The sequence below is a fragment of the Coregonus clupeaformis genome, chromosome 14 (assembly GCF_020615455.1).
Source record: "Coregonus clupeaformis isolate EN_2021a chromosome 14, ASM2061545v1, whole genome shotgun sequence".
Lineage (NCBI taxonomy): Eukaryota > Metazoa > Chordata > Actinopteri > Salmoniformes > Salmonidae > Coregonus > Coregonus clupeaformis.
The window spans coordinates 20,215,159-20,241,281 of NC_059205.1; the positions used below are offsets into that span (position 1 = coordinate 20,215,159).

Genomic DNA, 26,123 nt, shown 5'->3' on the forward strand with positions numbered 1-26,123 from the left:
TAGCTCGAGTGAAGTGAGTTCGGAACAACTGAATGTTTGCGTCTTAGAAGTAGTTTTCACATACAAACTTTTATGTGCAAACTCAGAATCAAATACGCTTACACTATAGTTTTGTGATTGGGTCTTTTGAGGAGCCCTATAGCCTTTGACTAATATAGTGATCTCATAACTTCGGGAAGGGTACCAAAACATTTCTGCAGCATTGAAGGTCCCCAAGAACACAATGGCCTCCATCATTCTTAAATGGAAGAAGTTTGGAACCACCAAGACTCATCCTAGAGCTGGCCACCCAGCCAAACTGAGCGGGAGAAGGGCCTTGGTCAGGGAGGTGACCAAGATCCAGATGGTCAGTCTGACAGAGCTCCAGAGTTCCTCTGTGGAGATGGGAGAACCTTCCAGAAGGGCAACCATCTCTGCAGCACTCCACCAATCAGGCCTTTATGGTAGAGTGACCAGACGCCACTCCTCAGTAAATGGCACATGAGAGCCCACTTGCAGTTTGCCGAAAGGCACCTAAAGGACTCTCAGAGAAACAAGATTCTCTGGTCTGATGAAACCAAGATTGAACTCTTTGGCCTGAATGCCAAGCGTCACGTCTGTAGGAAACCTGCCACCATCCCTATGGTGAAGCATGGTGGTGGCAGCATCATGCTGTGGGGATGTTTTTCAGCGGCAGGGACTGGGAGACTAGTCCGGATCGAGGGAAAGATGAACGGAGTAAAGTACAGAGAGATCCTTGATGAGAACCTGCTCCAGAGCGTTCAGGACCTCAGACTGGGGCAACAGTTAACCTTCCAACAGGACAATGACCCTAAGCACACAGCGAAGACAATGCAGGAGTGGCTTCGGGACAAGTCTCTGAATGTCCTTGAGTGGCCCAGCCAGAGCCCGGACTTGAACACGATCGAACATCTCTGGAGAGACTTGAAAATAGCTGTGCATTGACGCTCCCCATCCAACCTGACAGAGCTTGAGTGGATCTGCAGAGAAGAATAGGAGATAGTCCCCAAATACAGGTGTGCCAAGCTTGTAGCGTCATACCCAAGAAGACTCGAGGCTGTAATCACTGCCAAAGGTGCTTCAACAAAGTACTGATTAAAGGGTCTGAATACTTATGTAAATGTGATATTTCAGGGTTTTTTCTCTTAATAAATGTGCAAAATGTTCTAAAAAACAGTTTTTGCTTTGCTTCTAAAAAACAATTTAATCAATTTTAGAATAAGGCTGTAAGGTAACAAAATGTGGAAAAAGTGAAGGGGTTTGAATACTTTCTGAATGCACTGTATATCCCGCACTAGAATCCCCATACTTTAATGAAGACAACTTCTACATCCTAGAGGGGAAAATCAGTCATTTCCAAGCCCAGGGACATGTACTAGCATGTGGCGACCTAAATGCCAGAACTGGACAAGTACCTGACACCCTCAGCACAAAGGGGGACAAACACCTACCTGGAGGTGACAGCATTCCCTCCCCCATATGGCCCCCTACACACAACTACGCTCTGTCACACGCTGGGGATGTACATAGTCAATGGTAGGCTTCGAGGGGACTCCTACTGTCACGTTCGTTTACAGACGGGTCAGACCAAGGCGCAGCGTGATATGCATACATGTTTATTTGGAACGAATAAACAAGCGACAAAACAACAAACTAAACGAAACGTGAAGTCCACGGTACACAAACAACATACCTCACACGGAAAAAGATCCCACAACTCAATAGTGCCCATAGGCTGCCTAAGTATGGTCCCCAATCAGAGACAACGAGCGACAGCTGCCTCTGATTGGGAACCACACCGGCCAACATAGAAATACACATACTAGAAAACCAACATAGAAATACACAACATAGAACATACACACCCTGACTCAACATATATGAGTCCCCTGAGTCAGGGTGTGACACCTACGGTAGGTACACCTATAGCTAATCTCTTGGCAGTAGTACTGTAGACTACTTTATCACCGACCTCAACCCAGAGTCTCTCAGAGCGTTCACAGTCAGCCCACTGACACCCCTATCAAGATCACAGCAAAATCGCAGTCTACTTGAACAGAGCAATACTCAATCATGAGGCATCAAAGCCAAAGGAACTGAATAATATTAAGAAATTCTATAGATGGAAGGAAAGTAGTGTGGAAACCTATCAAAACACAATTAGGAAACAACTAATTAAATCCCTTTTAGACAACTTCCTGGACAAAATGTTTCACTGTAATAGTGAAGGTGTAAACTTGGCAGTAGAAAACCTAAACAGTATATTTAACCTCTCAGCTTCCCTATCAAATCTAAACATCAAGCAGAAAACCTAAGAAAATTGACAACAATGACAAATGGTTTGATGAAGAATGCAAAAACCTAAGAAAGAAATTAAAAAACCTATCCAAACAAAAACATAGAGACCCAGAAAACCTGAGCCTACGCCTTCACTATGGAGAATCACTAAAACAATACAGAAATACACTACGGAAAAAGAAGGAACAACACGTCAGAAGTCAGCTCAATTTAATTGAAGAATCCATATAATCTAACGACTTCTGGGAAAATTGGAACACACTAAACAAACAACAACAAGAGTTATCTATCCAAAACGGAGATGTATGGATAAACCACTTCTCCAATCTTTTTACATTTTACATTTTAGTAATTTAGCAGACGCTCTTATCCAGAGCGACTTACAGTTAGTGAGTGCATTTATTTATTTTTTTGGCCCTATAACAAAGAACAAACAGCAAAAACATATACATGACAAAATACAAATCTTAGAATCAACTATTAAAGACTACCAGAACCCACTGGATTCTCCATAACTACAGGACAAAATACAAACCCTGGGTGTTGATGGTATCCTAAATGAAATGATAAAATATAAAGACCATCAATTCCAATTGGCTATACTTAAACTCTTTAACATCATCCTCAGCTCTGGTATCTTTCCCAATATTTGGAACCAAGGACCAATCACCCCAATCCACAAAAGTGGAGACAAAGTTGACCCCAATAACTACAGTGGGATATGCGTCAACTGCAACCTTGGGAAAATCCTCTGCATTATCATTAACAGCAGTACATTTCCTCAGTGAAAACAATGCACTGAGCAAATGTCAAATTGGGTTTTTACTAAATTACCGTACGACAGACCACGTACTCACCCTGCACACCCTAATTGACAAATTAACAAAACAAAACAAAGGCAAAGTCTTCTCATGCTTTGTTGATTTAAAAAAAAGCTTTTGACTCAATTTGGCATGAGGGTCTGCTATACAAATTGATGGAAAGTGGTGTTGGGGGAAAGACATACGACAAATCCATGTACACAAACAACAAGTGTGCGTTTAAAATGGGCAAAAAACACATACATTTCTTTCCACAGAGCCGTGGGGTGAGACAGGGATGCAGCTTAAGCCCCACCCTCTTCAACATATATATCAGCGAATTGGCGAGGGCACTAGAACAGTCTGCAGCACCCGGCCTCACCCTACTAGAATCTGAAGTCAAATGTCTACTGTTTGCTGATGATCTGGTGCTTCTGTCCCCAACCAAGGAGGGCCTACAGCAGCACCTAGAACTTCTGCACAGTATTCTGTCAGACCTGGGCCCTGACAGTAAATCTCAGTAAGACAAAAATAATGGTGTTCCAAAAAAGGTCCAGTTGCCAGGATCACAAATACAAATTCCATCTAGACGCCGTTGACCTAGAGCACACAAAAAATGATGCATACCTCGGCCTAAACATCAGCGCCACAGGTAACTTCCACAAAGCTGTGAACAATCTGAGAGACAAGGCAAGAAGGGCCTTCTATGCCATCAAAAAGAACATAAAATTCGACATACCAATTAGGATCTGGCAAAAAATACTTGAATCAGTTATAGAACCCATTGCCCTTCATGGTTGTGAGATCTGGGGTCCACTCACCAACCAATAATTCACAAAATGGGACAAACACCAAATTGAGACTCTGCATGCGGAATTCTGCAAAAATATCCTCAGTGTACAACGTAAAACACCAAATAATGCATGCACAGCAGAATTAGGCTGATACCCACTATTGATCAAAATCCAGAAAAGAGCTGTTCAATTCTACAACCACCGAAAAGGAAGCGATTTCCAAACCTTCCATAACAAAGCCATCACATACAGAGAGCTGAACCTGGAGAAGAGTCCCCTAAGAAAGCTGGTCCTGGGGCTCTGTTCACAAACACAAACAGACCCCACAGAGCCCCAGGACAGCAACACAATTATACCTAACCAAATCATGAGAAAACAAAAAGATAATTACTTGACACATTGGAAAGAATTAACGAAAAAACAGCGCAAACTAGAATGCTAAACAGAGATTACACAGTGGCAGAATACCTGACCACAGTGACTGACCCAAAATTAAGGAACGCTTTGACTATGTACAGACTCAGTGAGCATAGCCTTGCTATTGAGAAAGGCAGCCGTAGGCAGACCTGGCTCTCAAGAGAAGACAGGCTATGTGCTCACAGCCCACAAAATGAGGTGGAAACTGAGCTGCACTTCCTAACCTCCTGCCAAATGTATGACCATATTAGAGACACAGATTTCCTTCAGATTACACAGACCAACAAAGAATTCGAAAACAAATCCAATTTTGATCAACTCCCATATCTAATGGGTGAAATACCACAGTGTGCAATCACAGCAGCAAGATGTGTGACCTGTTGCAACAAGAAAAGGGCAACCATGGAAGAACAAACACCATTGTAAATACAACCCATATTTATGTTGATTTATTTTCCCTTTTGAACTTTAAATATTTGCACATCATTACAACACTGTATAAAGACATTATGACATTTGTGAGTGTAATTTATATTGTTAATTTTCTATTGTTTATTTCACTTTTTTAAATTCTTGGGTAATGTAAACATATGTTTCCCATGCCAATAAAGCCCCTTACATTTGAAGGAGCATAAAGTCTCTCCACAGACCAAAACCCAGGAGAAGGTGACCCCTCCAAGCCTTGACAGCAGCCCGGTCTCTCCAAGACTCTCCTCCAACATGAAATTGCTTAGACACAGTCTGTCTGTGTTAGAGACATTGCTGAGTTCAAAGAGAAATCCTTGACCTGCCTACAGGAGAGCAGAGGCAGTCAGCAGCCAACGGAGGAGACCAGTCTCGTAACTCAGGTCAAACAGCAGTGGAGTGAGATTCAGGAGCTACGGTCAGCCATGCGAGAACTGGAGGAGGACAACCAGCCCCTCAGAATGGAAGTACGTCACCTGAGAGAGATGCTGGCCCCCACTGTCGACCACAGCCACCTGGACAGCTACAGAAAGACCTACAGGAGCTGAAGGAAGAGGTCATAAGTCACCAGCCCGACCAAACTGCCACCCCCTCCCTCTCCCCCTCCCATCACACACACCACACCTTCTCCCCTCACACTGACACACATCTTGACCCAGCCAGCACCGACCCAGGGAACAGAAAGAGGAACAACCCAGATATTGCACTCGAGTGATTCCAACGGGAAGTTCATTGACCTGAAGCATCTCTTCTCACCAGACTAGACGTACCCCAGCGAATCATCGTCACCATCAACACAGAGGTATCACAGGCCTGTTCCCCTCTGACAAAGCTGCACCTGGTGCATCACTGGGACATTCAGCCTAACCACTTCTATGACCACGTGCACCTCAGCAATAATGGAGTCAGGTTCTATGAAAAAGCCCTGAAAGACACTGCTCTGGACCGGACCCTCTCTAATACCCACACCAAGCCCAGCACTACAAGAGTCCCAGGGCCCCTCTTCAACGTCCAAGGAGTCCCAAGCTACAGAGAGCCCATATCCCCACTGGTCCCAGTCACCATGCCGCTCCTGGTCCTCATCCCCCCCACACGAGTCATCCCTGGCAGAGCACCCTGCCAGCCGCAACAGGTAGTACAGGAGAACAGCTACGCAGCAGTGACTGCAACAGGGTCCCTAGCACAGGACCACCTGGCACAGAGACAGATTAGAGACCTGTTGCCTCTAATCTGCTCTAAGATACTGAACTAGAAACATCCATGCACTACAGATGACATCCATGGTAAACCACCAATGTATGCATATGTAACCTAGATAATGACGCTAGAGAAATGATCTTCTATATATTTGATAACATAACTACTATTATTAATGCATATTTATATACTGTTTATTTGTTTTATCTCCATAACATGATGCACGATAACACAATGATAACATATTGGTTCACAGATCAAGCAAATGGTTAAACACATCCTAAAGGAACATTTCAAACATAGCATCCTTAGGTATTAGCAGCTATAACAGTCAGGGTTCGTGCTCATCAACCTTTACGGTGAAAAGCACAGACCCATACTTTGTAAATACTGTACATAGTTCAGATCATGTTATACTTCTAGAGACATGGAGCTGAGGAGATTGACAAACATCCTCTCTAATGAATTACAGGGAGTTTGCTGTACCTTCAGTGAAACATCCTCATGTAAAATGTGGCAGAGAGTCGGGAGGGATTATAATCTGATTTAAAGAAGATCTTTCAAATTATATATAAGCAGAGAGGACGGGTAAAACATACATGTGTGTTAAGATACAAAAAAGAAATGGTCAGCTCAGATCGAGACATCTAGAAGTGTGCAATGTATATGCCCACATCTGACTCGTCATATTTTAATGAAGATTGTTTTCAGACTCTATTCTGATATAATTCATTTTCAGTTAATAGGCAAAGTTCTGTTAATGGGGTATCTAAATGCTAGAACTGGTAAAGAAGCAGACTACATAGATTTAGAGGGAAACACCCATGAGCATGGTAAAACATCTGTGTATGAATCACAGCTGACTACACAGAGACAGAACTATGACAGTATAGTTAACAAAAATGGGAAGCAAGTGCTCCAGCTCTGTAAAAGCCTGGGTCTGTACATTGTTAATGGCAGGACGAAGGGGGATTCTCTGGGTAGGTTTACTTAAGGCTCTGCACTAGGAAACAGTGTAGTCGACTATGCCATAACAGATATGGAGCAAGACAAAATTAATGCCTTTATGGTCATACCACAACTGTCCTTCTCAGACCACTGCCAAATTTGAATTTATCTGAAATAATCAGATGAACCTTCCCAAAATGTTAAACCAGAGCCTAAACACCTCCCAACCACATACAAGTGGGAAAAAACTAGCCATGTTGAATATGAGGCAGCATTAAAAAGCATTGAAATTGAAAACTTGATTTATTTTATTTAACAAGATAAAGATGGCATTAATTTAGCCACTGATAAATTGATTGACATATTCATCAAACTGGCTAGAAAATCTAATTTAAAAAAGGTGAAAAATGGAACATCAAAAAAGAAAAAACTTCCAAAGGAAATATGGTTTGACAATGAATGTTCAATTGCAAGACAACAACTAAGACTTTTCTAGGCTACTTTCCTGAGATCTGGAGCCAAGGCTTTATCACACCTACAGTTGAAGTCGGAAGTTTACATACACCTAAGCTAAATACATTTAAACTCAGTTTTTCACAATTCCTGACATTTAATCCTAGTAAAAATTCCCTGTTTTAGGTCAGTTAGGATCACCACTTTATTTTAAGAATGTGAAATGTCAGAATAATAGTAGAGATAATTATTTATTTCAGCTTTTATTTATTTCATCACATTCCCAATGGGTCAGAAGTTTACATACACTCAATTAGTATTTGGTAGCATTGCCTTTAAATTGTTTAACTTGGGTCAAACGTTTCGGGTAGCCTTCCACAAGCTTCCCACAATAAGTTGGGTGAATTTTGTCCCATTCCTCCTTACAGAGCTGGTGTAACTGAGTCAGGTTTGTAGGCCTCCTTGCTTGCACACGCTTTTTCAGTTATGCCCACACATTTTCTATAGGATTGAGGTCAGGGCTTTGTGATGGCCACTCCAATACCTTGACTTTGTTGTCCTTAAGCCATTTTGCCACAACTTTGGAAGTATGCTTGGGGTCATTGTCCATTTGGAAGACCCATTTGCGACCAAGCTTTAACTTCCTGACTGATGTCTTGAGATGTTGCTTCAATATATCCACATAATTTTCCTTCCTCATGATGCCATCTATTTTGTGAAGTGCACCAGTCCCTCCTGCAGCAAAGCACCCCCACAGCATGATGCTGCCACCCCTGTGCTTCACGTTTGGGATGGTGTTCTTCGGCTTGCAAGCATCCTCTTTTTTCCTCCAAACATAACAATGGTCATTATGGCCAAACAGTTATATTTTTGTTTCATCAGACCAGAGGACATTTCTCCAAAAAGTATGATCTTTGTCCCCATGTGCAGTTGCAAACTGTAGTCTGGTTTTTCTATGGCGGTTTTGGAGCAGTGGCTTCTTCCTTGCTGAGCGGCCTTTCAGGTTATGTCGATATAGGACTCGTTTTACTGTGGATATAGAGACTTTTGTACCTGTTTCCTCCAGCATCTTCACAAGGTCCTTTGCTGTTGTTCTGGGATTGATTTGCACTTTTCGCACCGAAGTACGTTCATCTCTAGGAGACAGAACGCGTCTCCTTCCTGAGCGGTATGATGGCTGCGTGGTCCCATGGTGTTTATACTTGCGTACTATTGTTTGTACAGATGAACGTGGTACCTTCAGGTGTTTGGACATTTCTCCCAAGGAAGAACCAGACTTGTGGAGGTCTACCATTTTTTTCTGAGGTCTTGGCTGATTTCTTTTGATTTTCCCATGATGTCAAGCAAATAGGCACTGAGTCTGAAGGTAGGCCTTGAAATACATCCACAGTTACACCTCCAATTGACTCAAATGATGTCAATTAGCCTATCAGAAGCTTCTAAAGCCATGACATCGTTTTCTAAAATTTTCCAAGCTGTTTAAAGGCAGAGTCAACTTAGTGTATGTAAACTTCTGACCCACTGGAATTGTGATACAGTGAATTATAAGTGAAATAATCTGTCTGTAAACAATTGTTGGAAAAATTACTTGTGTCATGCACAAAGTAGATGTCCTAACCCACTTGCCAAAACTATAGTTTGTTAACAAGAAATGTGTGGAGTGGTTGAAAAACGAGTTTTAATGACCTAAGTGTATGTAAACTTCCGACTTCAACTGTATATTAAAAAATTTGACCCTAATAACTATCGAGGCATCTCTGTTAGTAGTAATTTAGGAAAGGTTTTCTGTAGCATAATGAATGCCAGAATTCATGCCTTCCTAAGTGAACACAACATTTTAATTAAAAGTCAAATTGGATTCCTCCCCAAACACTGAACAACAGATCACATATATACTCTCCACACCTTGATAAAGAAGCATGTCCACTAAACTCACAAAGGAAAAATATTTGCCTGTTTTATAGACTTTCAAAAAGCCTTTGGCATGAAGGTACAGTGGGGAAAAAAAGTATTTAGTCAGCCACCAATTGTGCATGTTCTCCCACTTAAAAAGATGAGAGAGGCCTGTAATTTTCATCATAGGTACACGTCAACTATGACAGACAAAATTAGAAGAAAAAAATCCAGAAAATGACATTGTAGGATTTTTTATCAATTTATTTGCAAATTATGGTGGAAAATAAGTATTTGGTCAATAACAAAAGTTTCTCAATACTTTGTTATACACCCTTTGTTGGCAATGACACAGGTCAAACGTTTTCTGTAAGTCTTCACAAGGTTTTCTACACTGTTGCTGGTATTTTGGCCCATTCCTCCATGCAGATCTCTAGAGCAGTGATGTTTTGGGGCTGTCGCTGGGCAACACGGACTTTCGACCCTCCAAACATTTTCTATGGGGTTGAGATCTGGAGACTGGCTAGGCCACTCCAGGACCTTGAAATGCTTCTTACGAAGCTACTCCTTCATTGCCCGGGCGGTGTGTTTGGGATCATTGTCATGCTGAAAGACCCAGCCACGTTTCATCTTCAATGCCCTTGCTGATGGAATGAGGTTTTCACTCAAAATCTCACGATACATGGCCCCAATCATTCTTTCCTTTACACGGATCAGTCGTCCTGGTCCCTTTGCAGAAAAACAGCCCCAAAGCATGATGTTTCCACCCCCATGCTTCACAGTAGGTATGGTGTTCTTTGGATGCAACTCAGCATTCTTTGTCCTCCAAACACGACGAGTTGAGTTTTTACCAAAAAGTTCTATTTTGGTTTCATCTGACCATATGACATTCTCCCAATCCTCTTCTGGATCATCCAAATGCACTCTAGCAAACTTCAGATGGGCCTGGACATGTACTGGCTTAAGCAGGGGGACACGTCTGGCACTGCAGGATTTGAGTCCCTGGCGGCGTAGTGTGTTACTGATGGTAGGCTTTGTTACTTTGGTCCCAGCTCTCTGCAGGTCATTCACTAGGTCCCCCCTGTGTGGTTCTGGGATTTTTGCTCACCGTTCTTGTGATCATTTTGACCCCACGGGGTGAGATCTTGCGTGGAGCCCCAGATCGAGGGAGATTATCAGTGGTCTTGTCTATCTTCCATTTCCTAATAATTGCTCCCACAGTTGATTTCTTCAAACCAAGCTGCTTACCTATTGCAGATTCAGTCTTCCCAGCTTGGTGCAGGTCTACAATTTTGTTTCTGGTGTCCTTTGACAGCTCTTTGGTCTTGGTCATAGTGGAGTTTGGAGTGTAACTGTTTGAGGTTGTGGACAGGTGTCTTTTCTACTGATAAGTTCAAACAGGTGCCATTAATACAGGTAACGAGTGGAGGACAGAGGAGCCTCTTAAAGAAGAAGTTACAGGTCTGTGAGAGCCAGAAATCTTGCTTGTTTGTAGGTGACCAAATACTTATTTTCCACCACAATTTGCAAATAAATTCATAAAAAATCCTACAATGTGATTTTCTGGAGAAAAAAAATCTCTATTTGTCTGTCATAGTTGACGTGTACCTATGATGAAAATTACAGGCCTCTCTCATCTTTTTAAGTGGGAGAACTTGCACAATTGGTGGCTGACTAAATACTTTTTTCCCCCACTGTATGTTCTTAAAACCCTTTCAAAGTTGTGTAGGAGGTAAGGTGTATGATATTATTAATGTGATTTATAAGGAAAATGAATGTTGTGTAAAAGTAAATAAATGAATAAAGATCTTTAGTCAGTACAGAGGAGTGAGACAAGGTTGTAATACCGACCTTATTCAATATTTATATAAATGAATTTGCTACCATATTCGAACAATCTACATCTCCGGGACTCACCCTAGAAGACAAAGAAATAATGTTTATTTTATATGCCGATGGCTTAGTAATCTTGTCATCAATCTTGTCACCAAGTAATGATCTTTCAGAAAAAGTCCAGATCTCTGGAAAGTAGATACCATGTCACCCTAGGAGAAACAACCCTGAAATACACCACCAGCTACTGTGCCTTCAGAAAGTATTCAGACCCCTTGACTTTTTCCACATTTTGTTACGTTACAGCCTTATTCTAAAATGAATTAAATAAACAAAAATCCTCAGCAATCTACACACAATATCCCATCATGACAAAGCAAAAACAGGTTTTTAGACATTTTCGCAAATGTATTAGTACATTAGAGGCAGCAAAAAAACTCAAAATCAAATTACCTTATTTACATAAGTATTCAGACCCTTTGCTATGCGACTCGAAATTGAGGTCAGGTGCATCCTGTTTCCATTTATCATCCTTGAGATGTTTCTACAACTTGATTGGAGTCCACCTGTGGTAAATTCAATTGATTGGACATGATTTGGAAAGGCACACACCTGTCTATATGAGGTCCCACAGTTGACAGTGCATGTCGAGCAAAAACCAAGCCATGAGGTCGATTGGAATTGTCCATAGAGCTCCGAGGCAGGATTGTGTCGAGGCACAGATCTGGGGAAGGGTACCAAAACATTTATTCAGCGTTGAAGGTCCCCAAGAACACATTGGCCTCCATCATTCTTAAATGGAAGAAGTTTGGAACCACCAAGAATCTTCCTAGAACCCCGGCAGCATCATGCTGTTGGGATGTTTTTCAGCGGCAGGGACTGGGAGACTAGTCAGGATCGAGCAAAAGATGAACGGAGCAAAGTACAGAGAGATCCTTGATGAAAACCTTCTCCAGAGCACTCAGGACCTCAGACTGGGGCGAAGGTTCACCTTCCAACAGGACAACGACCCTAAGCACACAGCCAAGACATTGCAGGAGTGGCTTCTGGACAAGTCTCTGAATGTGCTTGAGTGGCCCAGCCAGAGCCCGGACTTGAACCCGATCGAACATCTGGAGAGACCTGAAAATAGCTGTGCAGCGACACTCCCCATCCAACCTGACAGAGTTTGAGAGGATCTGCAGGGAAGAATGGGAAAAACTCTCCAAATACAGGTGTCTGAATACTTATAAAGGGCCTGAATATTTACGTAAATGTGATATATTTTTTATTTTAATAAATTAGCAAAAATTCCCCCCCAAAATGTTTTTGCTTTGTCATTATGGGGTATTGTGTGTACATTGATGAGTGAAAAAAAAACAGTTTAATCAATTTTAGAATAAGGCTGTAACGGAACAAAATGTGGAAAAAGTCAAGGGGTCTGAATACTTTCCGAATGCACTGTATACTTACCTTGGTATAAGTTCATCTGGGCGGTTTGACATGGCCATAAAGTCTCTGACAGATAAAGCACCCAGAGCATATTTTGCAATTACAAAAACATTGTACAAATTTAACTCTACAATTAGAATTTGGCTAAAATTATAACCAATCTTTTTATATGGCAGCAAAACTTGGGGCGCCCTTTAACATTTTAACTACACATCATGGGATAAAAGCCCCACTGAAATTGTACACCTGGAATTTTGCTAAAATAAATGCCCCAAACCTAGCCTGTAAGCGAGAACTTGGGAGATTCCCAAAAGCACTCCCCCTAGCACACTGTAATCCAGAATATTATCATCACATTTTTTTCTTATACAAACACCGCAACCCAGAGAGTGACCCTTTAGAGGATTGGCCCAAAAGCACCAGCTAAATTCAACAATTCGACCATCAATAACTAAATTCTAACAAATAGAAATCTCTTTACAAAATTCATACACTAATTATTGGCAAAACGAATTTCATTTTAATCACAAACTTGAATGTTACCAAATTCTAAACAGAGATATCAAATAAGCACAACACCCCGTCAAAATCAAATATTTCAAAGAGCGAGGGGCAGAGCGAGAGTGGAGCAGAGTGAGAGAGGGGCAGAGAGAGAGAGGGGCAGAGAGAGAGAGAGAGAGGCAGAGAGAGAGAGAGAGAGAGGGGCAGAGAGAGAGAGAGAGGGACAGAGAGAGAGAGAGGCAAAGAGAGAGAGGAGCAGAGCGAGAGAGGGGCAGAGAGAGAGAGAGAGAGGGGCAGAGAGAGAGAGAGAGGGGCAGAGAGAGGGGCGAGAGAGAGAGAGAGGGGGAGAGAGAGAGAGAGAGAGAGAGAGAGAGAGAGAGAGAGAGAGAGAGAGAGAGAGAGAGAGAGAGAGAGAGAGAGAGAGAGAGAGACAGAGAGGAGCAGAGCGAGAGAGAGGGGCAGAGAGAGAGAGAGGGGCAGAGAGAGAGAGGGGCAGAGGGGCAGAGAGAGAGAGGAGCAGAGAGAGAGAGGGGCAGAGAGAGAGAGAGGGGGGCAGAGAGAGAGAGGGGGGCAGAGAGAGAGAGAGAGAGGGGCAGAGAGAGAGAGAGAGAGGGACAAAGAGAGAGAGAGAGGAGCAGAGCGAGAGAGAGGGGCAGAGAGAGAGACAGGCAGAGAGAGAGACAGGCAGAGAGAGAGAGGGACAGAGAGAGGGGCAGAGAGAGAGAGGGGCAAAGAGCGTGAGCAGGGCCTCAATGGAAGCCATGGATAGAAAGCTGTGTGTGTGTCCCAATATTCTCAGCACCATCACTCTCCTTCTTGGTCAAATAGCCCTTACACAGCCTGGAGGTGTGTTTTGGGTCATTGTCCTGTTGAAAAACAAATGATAGTCCCACTAAGCGCAAACCAGATGGGATGGTGTTTCGCTGCAGAATGCTGTGGTAGCCATGCTGGTTAAGTGTGCCACCGACAGTGTCACCAGCAAAGCACCATTACACCTCCTCCTCCATGATTCATGGTGGGAGGTCAACCGTTCACCTACTCTGCGTCTCACAAGGACACGACGGTTGGAACCAAAAATCTCAATTTTGGACTCATCAGACCAAAGGACAGATTTCCATCGTTCTAATGTCCATTGCTCGTGTTAGAAAATAGTAAAAATAAAGAAAAACCCTGGAATGATTAGGTGTGTCCAAACCTTTGACTGGTACTGTACACCAGTAATTTCCTTTCTAATCAATCAAGGGAAGTGAACAAGTGCATACTTTGGGAGATATAAAGGAGAGATTATTGGGACACAACCCCGTAGTCTACTCACGAGGAAATAATAGCAATTGAAAAAAGAACGTCTTTCTTCCAGGGTAGGGGGGAAGTGGGAGTTTTCGACAGCAATACTAAAGGAGTTCTTAAAAGTGTGTAATGTTGTTTCAGTGTAGTATCATTTCAGGTTAGTTTGAGTTATGTTGTCGTGCCAATGTTCTTCCTGCCACATCCTGCATGCATTTCCTTTTTCATGTCCTGATCGGAGTTCCGCTACGGAACACTTAGAACACACAGATGTGAGAAAAAAAAGGAATATCACCGCTGGTGCAAGGATGTGATAGCGCTACACTGTGAATTTAAAACTGTCTACCACTGACAATTTCTGTTCCAATTAGACTATTTATAAATGCCATATTTACAGAGGTGAGGAGCTTGCTTTGAGGCATGTCTGGTACTATATATGGCATGTGTCCCAAATGGCACCCTATTCCCTACATAGTGCACTACTTTTGACGAAAGCCCTACTCAAAATGTGTGCACTATAAAGGGAATAGGGTGCCATTTGGGATGCAGAACATACATTTTTTGTCTAGTTAAGCCTTCTCTGTAATTCATGTCTCCTGTTTGTTGATGTTCCTGGACATAAAATACCCCTTAAAGAGAGTGAACATTTGGTTAGACAGATGTACAACACATCAACGGTATTAGAATAACTTATCATAAGTACATTTCTGTGTATTTGCGTAATCACATACAGTAGATCAGCAAAGGTCACTGTTGTGTATGGGATGCGTCCTAAAATGGCCCAATATTCCCTACATAGCACTTGACCAAGGGGTCCCTGGTCAAAAGTAGTGCACTATATAGGGTATAGGGTGCCATTTGGGACATCAAATTAGGATAACACTGTTTGAGTTGTACTGTAACACCATGCCAGATCAAGTTCAGTTAAGGTTTTTAGTATCAAAATTCAGTGCCAAACCCGTAATTATTGCTGGCCACATTCATTCTCACATCCTGACCCTCATTTCCATAATATTTGTCTCATTTGAGTTTGTTCAAACCTGAAATACATATGCATGCCTACAAATTACACCGCTATAAACACTGTGGGGTCACACAGTAACATTAACTCTGTGTAACATCTCTCCATTGCCACTTTGACCTTTTCATTTCTCTCTCTCTCTCTCTCTCTCTCTCTCTCTCTCTCTCTCTCTCTCTCTCTCTCTCTCTCTCTCTCTCTCTCTCTCTCTCTCTCTCTCTCTCTCTCTCTCTCTCTCTCTCTCTCTCTCTCTCTCTCGCTCTCTCTCTTACACACACACCCCCCACACACACACACACACACACAGCATATTGTGCTTCTCAACACGCCTCTCCTTCATTGCATGCGTCCCAAATGGCACCCTATTCCCTATATAGGGCCCTGGTCAAAAGTAGTGCACTATATAGGGAACCAGCCAGTGAATGTTCCGGCTGGTTATAGACTCATCAGTCTTACATAGATACTTCCATGGCTGCTGCCAGACCATTTATCTTCTTGTCTGTTTTCCCTCTCTAACTGTCCAGGCTCTGTCTGCATCCCAAATGGCACCCTGTTCCCTATTTAGTGCACTACTTTTAGTGCACTATATAGGGAATAGGGTGCCATTTGGGACACACACCTGTCCAGGACTCTGACAGAAAGTACCTGAAATGACCATCTCCATCTGACGACCTCCTTCTCTGTGTTGCCTAGACGATGACCCCTTGCAGCCGGTGACCCAGGACGAGACGGTGTCGGTGGGCGGCACGGTGACCCTGACCTGCCGGGTGGCAGAGAGCGACAACTCCTCCCTGCAGTGGTCCAACACGGCCCAGCAGACCCTGTACTTCGGAGAGAAGAGAGGTGAGAGAGAGGAAGGGAGGGAGTGATTGAGGGATTGAGCGAGAGAGAGGGAGGGAGAAGGAGGGAGAGAGGGAGAGGGAGGGACGGAGGGAAAAGAGGAAGGAAGGAAGGAAGGAAGGAAGGAAGGAAGGAAGGAAGGAAGGAAGGAAGGAAGGAAGGGTTGTGTGTTTGTGAGAGAGAGAGAGAGATGTGTATGTTTGTGTATGTGTGTGAAAGAGAAGAAGTGAGAGAGAGAGGGAGAGAGAGATCAAGAGCCCAAAATAACTGGTGTGGCTGGCTAGTGCTAGTAGTACCCTCTGAGGGTATCTTGTCTCAACCAGGGCCGCAGAGCAGAACCAGATCCTGACCCAGCACTCTGACTCTCAGACCACAGTCTATCCCCATCACACGCATACATGTGCACATACACACACACATGCACACACACACTCGGGTTGCATGGCTTAATGGACCAATAGAATAATCCCAAAACTGCAAACCCCGCCTATCTGGCAGTCCAGGCGCTCAAAGTATTGGAAGGATTTCAAATAGTACTTGAAGCCAGGTCTGGTAATCTATTGCCCTACTATCTGTGAACCTAATGGCGTATTGACATGTTGATGTCTTTTTTTGCCAGGGGTGCGTGCATGCATGTACCTTTAGCGTATGTTATTTTCAGATCTAGATCAATAACACTACTCTGTAAGTAGAAATAGCATTGTTTCTGAAATACAATATTTTGCTAATTGTATTCATCCCAATAAAGCTTCCCCCAGTTAACAATATCTTGGAAAGGAGGGGTAAATGGAGGATAAATGAAGAGAGATAGATGATGGGGGGGTTGAGAAAGGGAGAGAGAGAGAAAGAGTGATAAAGAGAGCAAGATAGAGGACTCAAGAAAGAGAGAGGGAGAAAGAAAGAAAAAAAGAATGCGAAAAGGGGAAGGAAAAGTGCATTTAAGGAGACAGATAGTTTTCAAGGGGTCCATGGGACTCAGGGGAGCACACACAGGAGCTACATCAAGACAAATGGACTGACCTTGGTTACTGATAAACCATGAAGACAAAGCACTGGCAGAGACACAGACACAGGCAGAGTTAGGCATGCAAAGCACTGGCAGAGACACAGACACAGGCAGAGTTAGGCATGCTAAGCACTGGCAGAGACCGACAGAGAAGGAGTCGGGCAGACAGAAAGGGAGGCAGACAGATAGAGAGCGACAGACAGACAGACTGAGCCAGACAGACACACACAGACAGAAAGAGAAGCGGGAGTCATCCAGACAGATAAGGACAGAGACACACATGTACAAACACTTGTCTGCACCTTACACAGATACACAAAGACAGACAGAGAGACATATTGTATATGGAGACAGTCCTGCACTATACCCCAGTAGCCACAGACAGAGATCATGACTGTCTGTAGACAGATAAACAGGCCCAAGGACTGACTGTGTGTGAATGTGTGTTCTGCTGCCTTCATGTTACAATGGGCCCTGGTCAAAAGCAGTGCACTATGTAGGGAATAGGGGTTATATGTGTCTGTTTGCTTGTGTGTGTGTGTGTTCCAAGAGCCCAGACAGAGTCAGATCAGAATACATATAGAGGTCAAAGATATCACGTAGATAGGACGTGTGTTTCCTACCATTTCATCATTCTCCCATAACCTACACTAAACGCTGTGTGTGTGTGTGTGTGCGCCTCCCTACCAGCTGCCGCGATGATGACAAAGCGTTTATATCTCTTCTTCTTCTTTTGCCCCCTCCTATTTCCCTCCCTCCCTGTCTGTCTGTCTGTCTGTCCCCTCCCCTCTCCTTCCCCTTCCCACTCTCCCTAATTTTCTATCTCTATTTCTCCCCCCCTTCCCCTGATTCTCTCCCTCCCTCCCCCTCTCCTCCCTCTCTCTCTATCCCTCCTTCCCTCCCCCTCGCCACCACCTCTCTCTCCCCCCATCCACTCTTCCTCTCCCTCCCATCCCTCTCTCTCACCCAGCTCTGAGAGATAACCGTATCCAGCTCCACCGGTCGACAGGCACAGAGCTGTCCATCACAATCGGAGACATCCAGCTGTCAGACGAGGGGGAGTACACCTGCTCCATCTTCACCATGCCCGTCCGCACAGCCCGCGCCACCGTCACTGTGCTAGGTGTGTGTGGGGTGTGTGTGTGTGTGTGTGCGTGCGTGCTTTATTCTGTATTAAGTATTAACATTCAGTATTATGTATTAACTTATTCAATTAGAAAACTTCATGCAGTCTGTGTGCTAGATACAGTAGTGGAGTACTGTATGTAGATTTCTTTGTCTGAGTGTCGGCAGTGGTGGAAAGAGTACCCAATTGTCATACTTGAGTAAAAGTAAAGATACCTTAGTAAAAGTCTAAAAGTATTTGGTTTTAAATATACTTAAGTATCAAAAGTAATGTAATTGCTAAAATATACTTAAGTATTGAAAGGAAAAGGAAAAGTATCAATCATTTCAAATTCACAATTTTCTTGTTTTTTATTTACGGAGAGATAGGGGCACACTCCAACACTCAGACATAATTTACAAACTAAGCATTTGGGTTTAGTGAGTTTGCCAGATCAGAGGCAGTAGGGATGACCAGGGATGTTCTCTTGATAAGTTCATGAATTGGACCATTTTCCTGTCCTGCTAAGCATTCAAAATGTAACGAGTACTTTTGGGTGTCAGGGAAAATGTATGGGGTAAAAAGTACATTATTTTCTTTAGGAATGTAGTGAAGTAAAAGTAAAAGTTGTCAAAAATATAAATAGTAAAGTAAAGTACAGATACCCCCAAAAACTACTTAAGTAGTACTTTAAAGTATATATACTTAAATACTTTACACCACAGAGTGTCGGTAGCATGCAGTATGTGGATGTGTATGCAATCTGCATTGCATTAGGCTGTATTGCAGAATATTGCTTTCTGTCTGTTGTTTGTATAATGTTCTGTTTGTATGTCCGCTGGCTGTATTACATTCTCTCTGTACTGTATACATGTCTGCAATAAGTCTGTGGCAGTGTCCCAAATGGCACCCTATTCCCTATATAGTGCACTACTTTTGACCAGAGACCATAGTGCACTACAGTATATAGGGAATAGGTGTCGTTTTGGGATGCACATCGTGTCTGTGTGTTAAATGTGCTCTCTCTCTCTCTCTCTCTCTCTCTCTCTCTCTCTCTCTCTCTCTCTCTCTCTCTCTCTCTCTCTCTCTCTCTCTCTCTCTCTCTCTCTCTCTCTCTCTCTCTCTCTCTCTCTCTCTCTCTCTCTCTCTCTCTCTCTCTCTCTCTCTCTCTCTCTCTCTCTCTCTCTCTCTCTCTCTCTCTCTCTCTCTCTCTCTCTCTCTCTCTCTCTCTCTCTCTCTCTCTCTCTCTCTCTCTCTCTCTCTCTCTCTCTCTCTCTCTCTCTCTCTCTCTCTCTCTCTCTCTCTCTCTCTCTCTCTCTCTCTCTCTCTCTCTCTCTCTCTCTCTCTCTCTGTCAGGTGTCCCTGGTAAGCCCCAGATCTCTGGCTATGAGGACGCCGTGCAGGAGGGGGGCAAAGTCACCCTCACCTGCACCAGCTCCGGAAGCAAGCCCCCCGCCAAACTACGCTGGTACAGGGACCAGGAGGAACTCACAGGTAAAGGTGGGAGGGAGAGAGGAGGGGAAGGGAGGGAAGGGAGAGAGGATGGGAAAGAGAGAGAAGGGGAGGGAGAGAGGGGAGAGAGGATGGGAGGGAGAGAGGAGGGGAAGGGAGGGAAGGGAGAGAGGATGGGAGGGAGAGAGAAGGGGAGGGAGAGAGGGGAGATGGGATGGGAGGGAGAGAGGAGGGGAAGGGAGGGAAGGGAGAGAGGATGGGAGGGAGAGAGAAGGGGAGGGAGAGAGGATGGGAGGGAGAGAGAGAGAGGGAGAGAGAAGGGGAGTGTGATAGTTCATGAGAGACAAAAAAAGAGAAAGGTGTGTATGTGTGAGAGAAGGGGAGGGAGATGGAGAGAATGTGAATGAGCGAGAGAAGAAAAGAAATGGAGGTTAAAGAAAGAAGAAGAGAGAGAGGATAATAGGGAAATTTGCAAGCTAGAGAAACTAGAGGGGAGGTGATGAGGCAGAACATAGCAGAACACTAAACAGAGAGAGAGGGGGGGTGGTTGGGAGGGAGAGAGAGAGAGAGGAGAGGGAAGAGAGAAGAGAGAGGGGGGGTAGATGGGAGGGAGGGAGAGGAGAGGGAAGATGGGAGAGAGAGGGTGTGTAGACGGGATTCAGAGAGAGGGAGGGAGGGAGGGAGAGAGAAATAGAAAGATTAAAAGTAAATAAGATAGAAAGGATCGAGGGGATAAATGGTAAAGCTAGGAGCTGAAAGCGAGGACACGGGGGGATGAGGCAGAACACAGAGGAAGCTGTAAACGAGCGAGAGAGGGTCTGCGTCCCAAATGGAACCCTGTACCCTATACCAAAAGCGTCCCTATAACCTATACCAAAAGGGTGCCATTTGGGATGCATCCAGGATGTTCTATTAGGATAGATTGAGCGACCTTGGTTCCTGATGAACCATGAGAAGACTGAGGGAGAGCCGCAGATAGTGAGTGGAGAGCATCCCAGTCGCGTTGGAGACTCAACCCTGTGTGACATATAGTGTGTGTTACTATTCTTGTGGGGACCAAACAATTGATTCCCATTCAAAATCCTATTTACCTCAACCCTAACCCTTAACCTAACCCTAACCTTAACCCCCAACCCTAAACCTAACCCTAACCTTAACCCCCAACCCTAAACCTAACTCCTAACGCTAATTGTAACCCTAACCCTAAACCTAACCCCTAAGCCTAAAATAGCCTTTTTCCTTGTGGGGACCGGCGAAAACTTGTTTTACTATCCTTGTGAGGACTTCTCATAAAGATAGTAAAACCAAAAACCCACACTCTCACAGACACACACTCTCTCTCTCTCTCTCTCTCTCTCTCTCTCTCTCTCTCTCTCTCTCTCTCTCTCTCTCTCTCTCTCTCTCTCTCTCTCTCTCTCTCTCTCTCTCTCTCACACACACACACACTCATTCTGGGCTCTTCAGTCAGTATTATGGCTGAAGAAAGAGAGCGAGGAGAGGCCGAGGAGAGGAGCATCATGGGTCAAAGTGTTATTATGACACCCTCTCATACAGAGTTTGTGTTCCAATTAGCACCCTTTTCCCCATGTAGTGCACTACCATTGACCCTAGCCTATAGGGTGGCATAGAGCGCTGTGCTGTAAGTAGCTAGCTGAGAGAGATGAGCACATAGCCCGCTACTCACTTCTGCTGCTTTGATGGGCTTACAGAGGTTAGAGAGGCTCAACAGGGATGGAGGGAGGAAGAGGGGGAGAGAGAGAGGGGCAGGGCTATACTAGGAGAGAGTCATGAGAGGAAATATGAAGGAGAAGAGATAAAAAGAAAATGTCTGCATCCCAAATGGCATCCTATTCCCTTCATAGTGTGCTACTTTTGTCCAGGACCATAGACCAGGGAATAGGGTGATGGTCCCTGGTCAAAAGTAATGCACTATACAGTATAGGGAATAGGGTGCCATATGGAATGCATTTTGGATGCTGAGAGAGAGAAAATGGGATATTAGGGAAGGGTCAGTGGAGGAAAAGGATGAAGGATGATGAAATGGTTGGGAGATGTAGAAAGAGTGTAGTTGAAGAGGGTTTAATTGAGAAGAATGGCTGGCTAAGTGCTGTGAAGAGGCTTTAAATATGAATGTTCTTGTACACTACAGTATGTACACTACCAGTCAAAAGTTTTAGAACACATACTCATTCAAGGGTTTTTCTTTATTTTCTACTATTTTCTACATTGTAGAATATTAGTGAAGATATCAAAACTATGAAATAACACATATGGAATCATGTAGTAACCAAAAAAGTGTTAAACAAATCCAACTATATTTTATATTTGTGATTATTCAAATAGCCACCCTTTGCCTTGATGACAGCTTTGCACACTCTTGGCATTCTCTCAACCAGCTTCATGAGGTAGTCACCTGGAATGCATTTCAATTAACAGGTCTGCCTTCTTAAAAGTTAATTTGTGGAATTTCTTTCCTTCTAAATGCGTTTGAGCCAATCAGTTGTGTTGTGACAAGGTAGGGGGGTATACAGAAGATAGTCCTATTTGGTAAAAGACCAAGTCCATATTATGGCAATAACAGCTGAAATAAGCAAAGAGAATTGACAGTCCATCATTACTTTAAGACATGAAGGTCAGTCAATACGGAACATTTCAAGAACTTTGAAAGTTTCTTTAAGTGCAGTCTCAAAACCGATCAAGCGCTATGATTAAACAGGCTCTCATGAGGACCGCCACAGGAATGGAAGACCCAGAGTTACCTCTGCTGCAGAGGATAAGTTCATTAGAGTTACCAGCCTCAGAAATTGCAGCCCAAATAAATGCTTCACAGAGTTGAAGTAACAGAAATCTCAACATCAACTGTTCAGAAGAGACGGCGTGAATCAGGCCTTCATGGTCGAATTGCTGCAAAGAAACCACTACTAAAGGACACCAATAAGAAGAAGAGACTTGCTTGGGCCAAGAAACACGAGCAATGGACTTTAGACCGGTGGAAATATGTCCTTTAGTCTGGAGTCCAAATTTGAGATTTTTGGTTCCAACCGCCGTGTCTTTGTGAGACACGGTGTGGGTGAACGGATGATCTCTGCATGTGTATTTCCCACCGTAAAGAATGGAGGAGGAGGTGTTATGCTGTGGGGGTCCTTTGCTGGTGACACTGTCTGTGATTTATTTAGAATTCAATGCACACTTAATCAGCATGGCTACCACAGCATTCTGCAGCGATACGCCATCCCATCTGGTTTGGGCTTAGTGGGACTATCATTTGTTTTTCAACAGGACAATGACCCAACACACCTCCAGGCTTTGTAAGGGCTATTTGACCAAGAAGGAGAGTGATGGAGTGCTGCATCAGATGAGCTGGCCTCCACAATCCCCCGACCTCAACCCAATTGAGATGGTTTGGGATGAGTCAGAAGGCAGAGTGAAGGAAAAGCAGCCAACAAGTGCTCAGCATATGTGGGAACTCTTTCAAAACTGTTGGAAAAACATTCCAGGTGAAGCTGGTTGAAAGAATGCCAAGAGTGTGCAAAGCTGTCATGAAGGCAATGGGTGGCTGCTTTGAAGAATCTCAAATGTAAAATATATTTTGATTAGTTTAACACTTTTTTGGTTACTACATGATTCCATATGTGTTATTTCATAGTTTTGATGTCTTCACTATTATTCTACAATGTAGAAAATAGTAAAAATAAAGAAAAACCCTTGAATGAGTAGGTGTTCTAAAACTTTTGACCGGTAGTGTAAGTGTAAGGGCTATTGATCAGCTGATGGGATCAATTTGTCTGCATTGAATTGGATGTAGCCCTGGTCAAAAGTAGCGCACTATATAGGGAATAGGGTGCCATTTGGGATGCAGACATAATCTACATGTTTGTACTCCTGAGTGGCGCAGTGGTCTAAGGCACTGCATCGCAGTGCTAACTGTGCCACTAGAGATCCTGGTTCGAATCCAGGCTCTGTCGCCGCCGGCCGCGACCGGGAGACTCATGGGCGGCGCACAATTGGCCCAGGGTAGGGGAGGGAATGGCCGGCAGGGATGTAGCTCAGTTGATAGAGCATGGCGTTTGCAACGCCAGGGTTGTGGGTTCGATTCCCACAGGGGGCCAGTATAAAAAAAATATGTATTCGCTAACTGTAAGTCGCTCTGGATAAGAGCGTCCGCTAAATGACTAAAATGTAATGTATCATTATGGTGGATCCACAGATTCTAAATGTTCCCTGCGTGGGTGAATGAGAAAGAGATAAAGAGAAATATTCTCCATATTACAGAAATATTACTCAGTCAGCCAGTGATATTTACTGTATCTCGAATGTAAACTCATTGCTTTTCATACAGTGGTAGTAAGTAGTACATCATTATTATATGCAATGACAGTTAAAACGAGTACCCATGGTGACAATATGTGTGTGTCTGCATCGTGTGTGTGTGTGTGCATCTCTCTATCTGTGTGTGTCTGTCCTCATTTGTGTGCATCTGCGTCCCTACGTGTGTGTGGTGTGTGTGTGCATCTCTCTATCTGTGTGTGCCTGCATATGTGCATCCAGGTCGCCCTGATGTGGTGGAGTCTAACCCTGACGAGCCGACCTACACAGTGATCAGTGAGCTGACTCTGACGGTGGGCCGAAGCGACGACAATGCTCTGATTGCCTGTGCTGTAGACCACCCTTCTCTGGCCCCTGGGGACAAGAGGAGCGAGCAACCCATTAGAGTCCTGTGTAAGTGCTGCCCCCACTCGCCAAGGCCTGCCACTGCAACCACATGTACTTTCAGGTCCATAATTATTGGCACCCTTGATAAAGATGAGCAAAAAAGACTGTAAATAATACATCATATAAACACTGAGCTACATAGTTTGCTAAATAAAAGTGGGAAATTATATTATTTTATAATTATACAATTACTCAGAGAAAGAGATTTTAACAAATAACAGAAACAAATCTCTAAAAGATTGGGGTCAAAATTATTGCCACCTCTGTTTTTAACACGCTAGCACCCTTCCTTTGCGAGCATAACGACACTGAGACTTTTTCTAGAACATTGGAAGGGATCTTAGACTATTCCTCCGTACAGAATCTTTCCAGATCCTTGATATCCTTCGTCTGCTCTTATGGACTGCCCTCTTCAAATCAAACCACAAGTTTTCAATGGGGTTCAAGTCCGGTGACTGAGATGGCCATTGCAAAATGTTGATTTTCTGGTCAATTAACTATTTCTTTGTGGATTTTGATTAGTGCTTGGGGTTGTCGTCTTGCTGGAAGATTCACTTGCGGTCAAGGTTTTGGGCTAAAATGTCCTGGTAAAGATGCCGTTGACCTTAACCCTAGTCCTGAGATCCCAGCAAAAATCTGCTTTTCATTTATCTGACTTTCATTTATCTGCATGTCCAGTTCTTATATTTAGACTCACAACCAAGTGTTTTACCATTTTATTTTCAGGACAACCAGGGCTACAACTAGATCACAAATTAGACATAAACAGTTGCATTCATGAGTTTTATTGACAAATGTCCCAAAGAAAAGAATTTATATGAATGCAGTAAGTACAGAAATGGTTTGCTCACTGGGAAATTAATATCCAATTAGTCAGTGACAACTGTGTGGAGTTTGGAGTTTGTGACAGCAACTATGTGAGCTTATTACAGTATTATAGACACTATGTCCTGGGATTTCCTATGATCTTCTATGATCTTCTATGTAGAAGAACTCCTTACCTTCTAACAACTCTTGTGTAGCTTGTAAGAGTCTCAGCTTTTCATAGATAGATTGTAATAGTTTATAGCTCAAACCATTCTGACTCTACAGACATTTTTGTAAAAAGACCCGGCCCCGGGCTCCTTTGGGATCCGCCCTTGTCTCACAAACACTGCTCTAGCTCAGCCCCCGTTAATCACACAGACTAATGAATGTAGCTCAAACACACAATGTTTAAAAGAGGTTAGAAACCCAAATGAGCCTGCGTTACGGTGGGACTCATTGGATTAGCAAGGTCCCCAGGACCAGTGGAAGCAAAATAGCCCCATAACATCAAAGATCTACAACCATATTTTACCGTTGGTATGAGATAACTTTCTGCATATACTTCTGTTTTATTTGTATAAAATGTTTTTGTGGTATTTTACCCCCTTTTTCTCCCCAATTTCGTAATATCCAATTGCGATCCAGTCTCATCGCTGCAACTCCCCAATGGGCTCGGGAGAGGCGAAGGTTGAGTCATGCGTCCTCCGAAACATGACCCGCCAAACTGCGCTTCTTAACACCCGCCCGCTTAACCCAGAAGCCAGCTGCACCAATTTGTCGGAGAAAACACTGCCCAACTGACGACCGAAGTCATCCTGCAGGCGCCTGGCCCACCACAAGGAGTCGCTATAGCGCGATGAGCCAAGTA

General features: G+C 43.7%; 1 protein-coding gene across 3 annotated transcripts in view; it reads left to right on the plus strand.

Annotated features, from left to right (window-relative positions):
• Window positions 1–26,123, plus strand: part of LOC121581285 (cell adhesion molecule 3) — a 73,068-nt gene that overhangs the window by 30,536 nt on the left and 16,409 nt on the right. For all 3 annotated transcript variants that reach the window (XM_041896803.2, XM_041896804.2, XM_041896806.2), the window contains exons 3-6: window positions 16,026–16,175; window positions 18,149–18,301; window positions 19,640–19,777; window positions 24,284–24,454. In XM_041896803.2, the coding sequence (XP_041752737.1) occupies window positions 16,026–16,175; window positions 18,149–18,301; window positions 19,640–19,777; window positions 24,284–24,454 (612 nt within the window). The remainder of the gene's footprint in view (window positions 1–16,025; window positions 16,176–18,148; window positions 18,302–19,639; window positions 19,778–24,283; window positions 24,455–26,123) is intronic.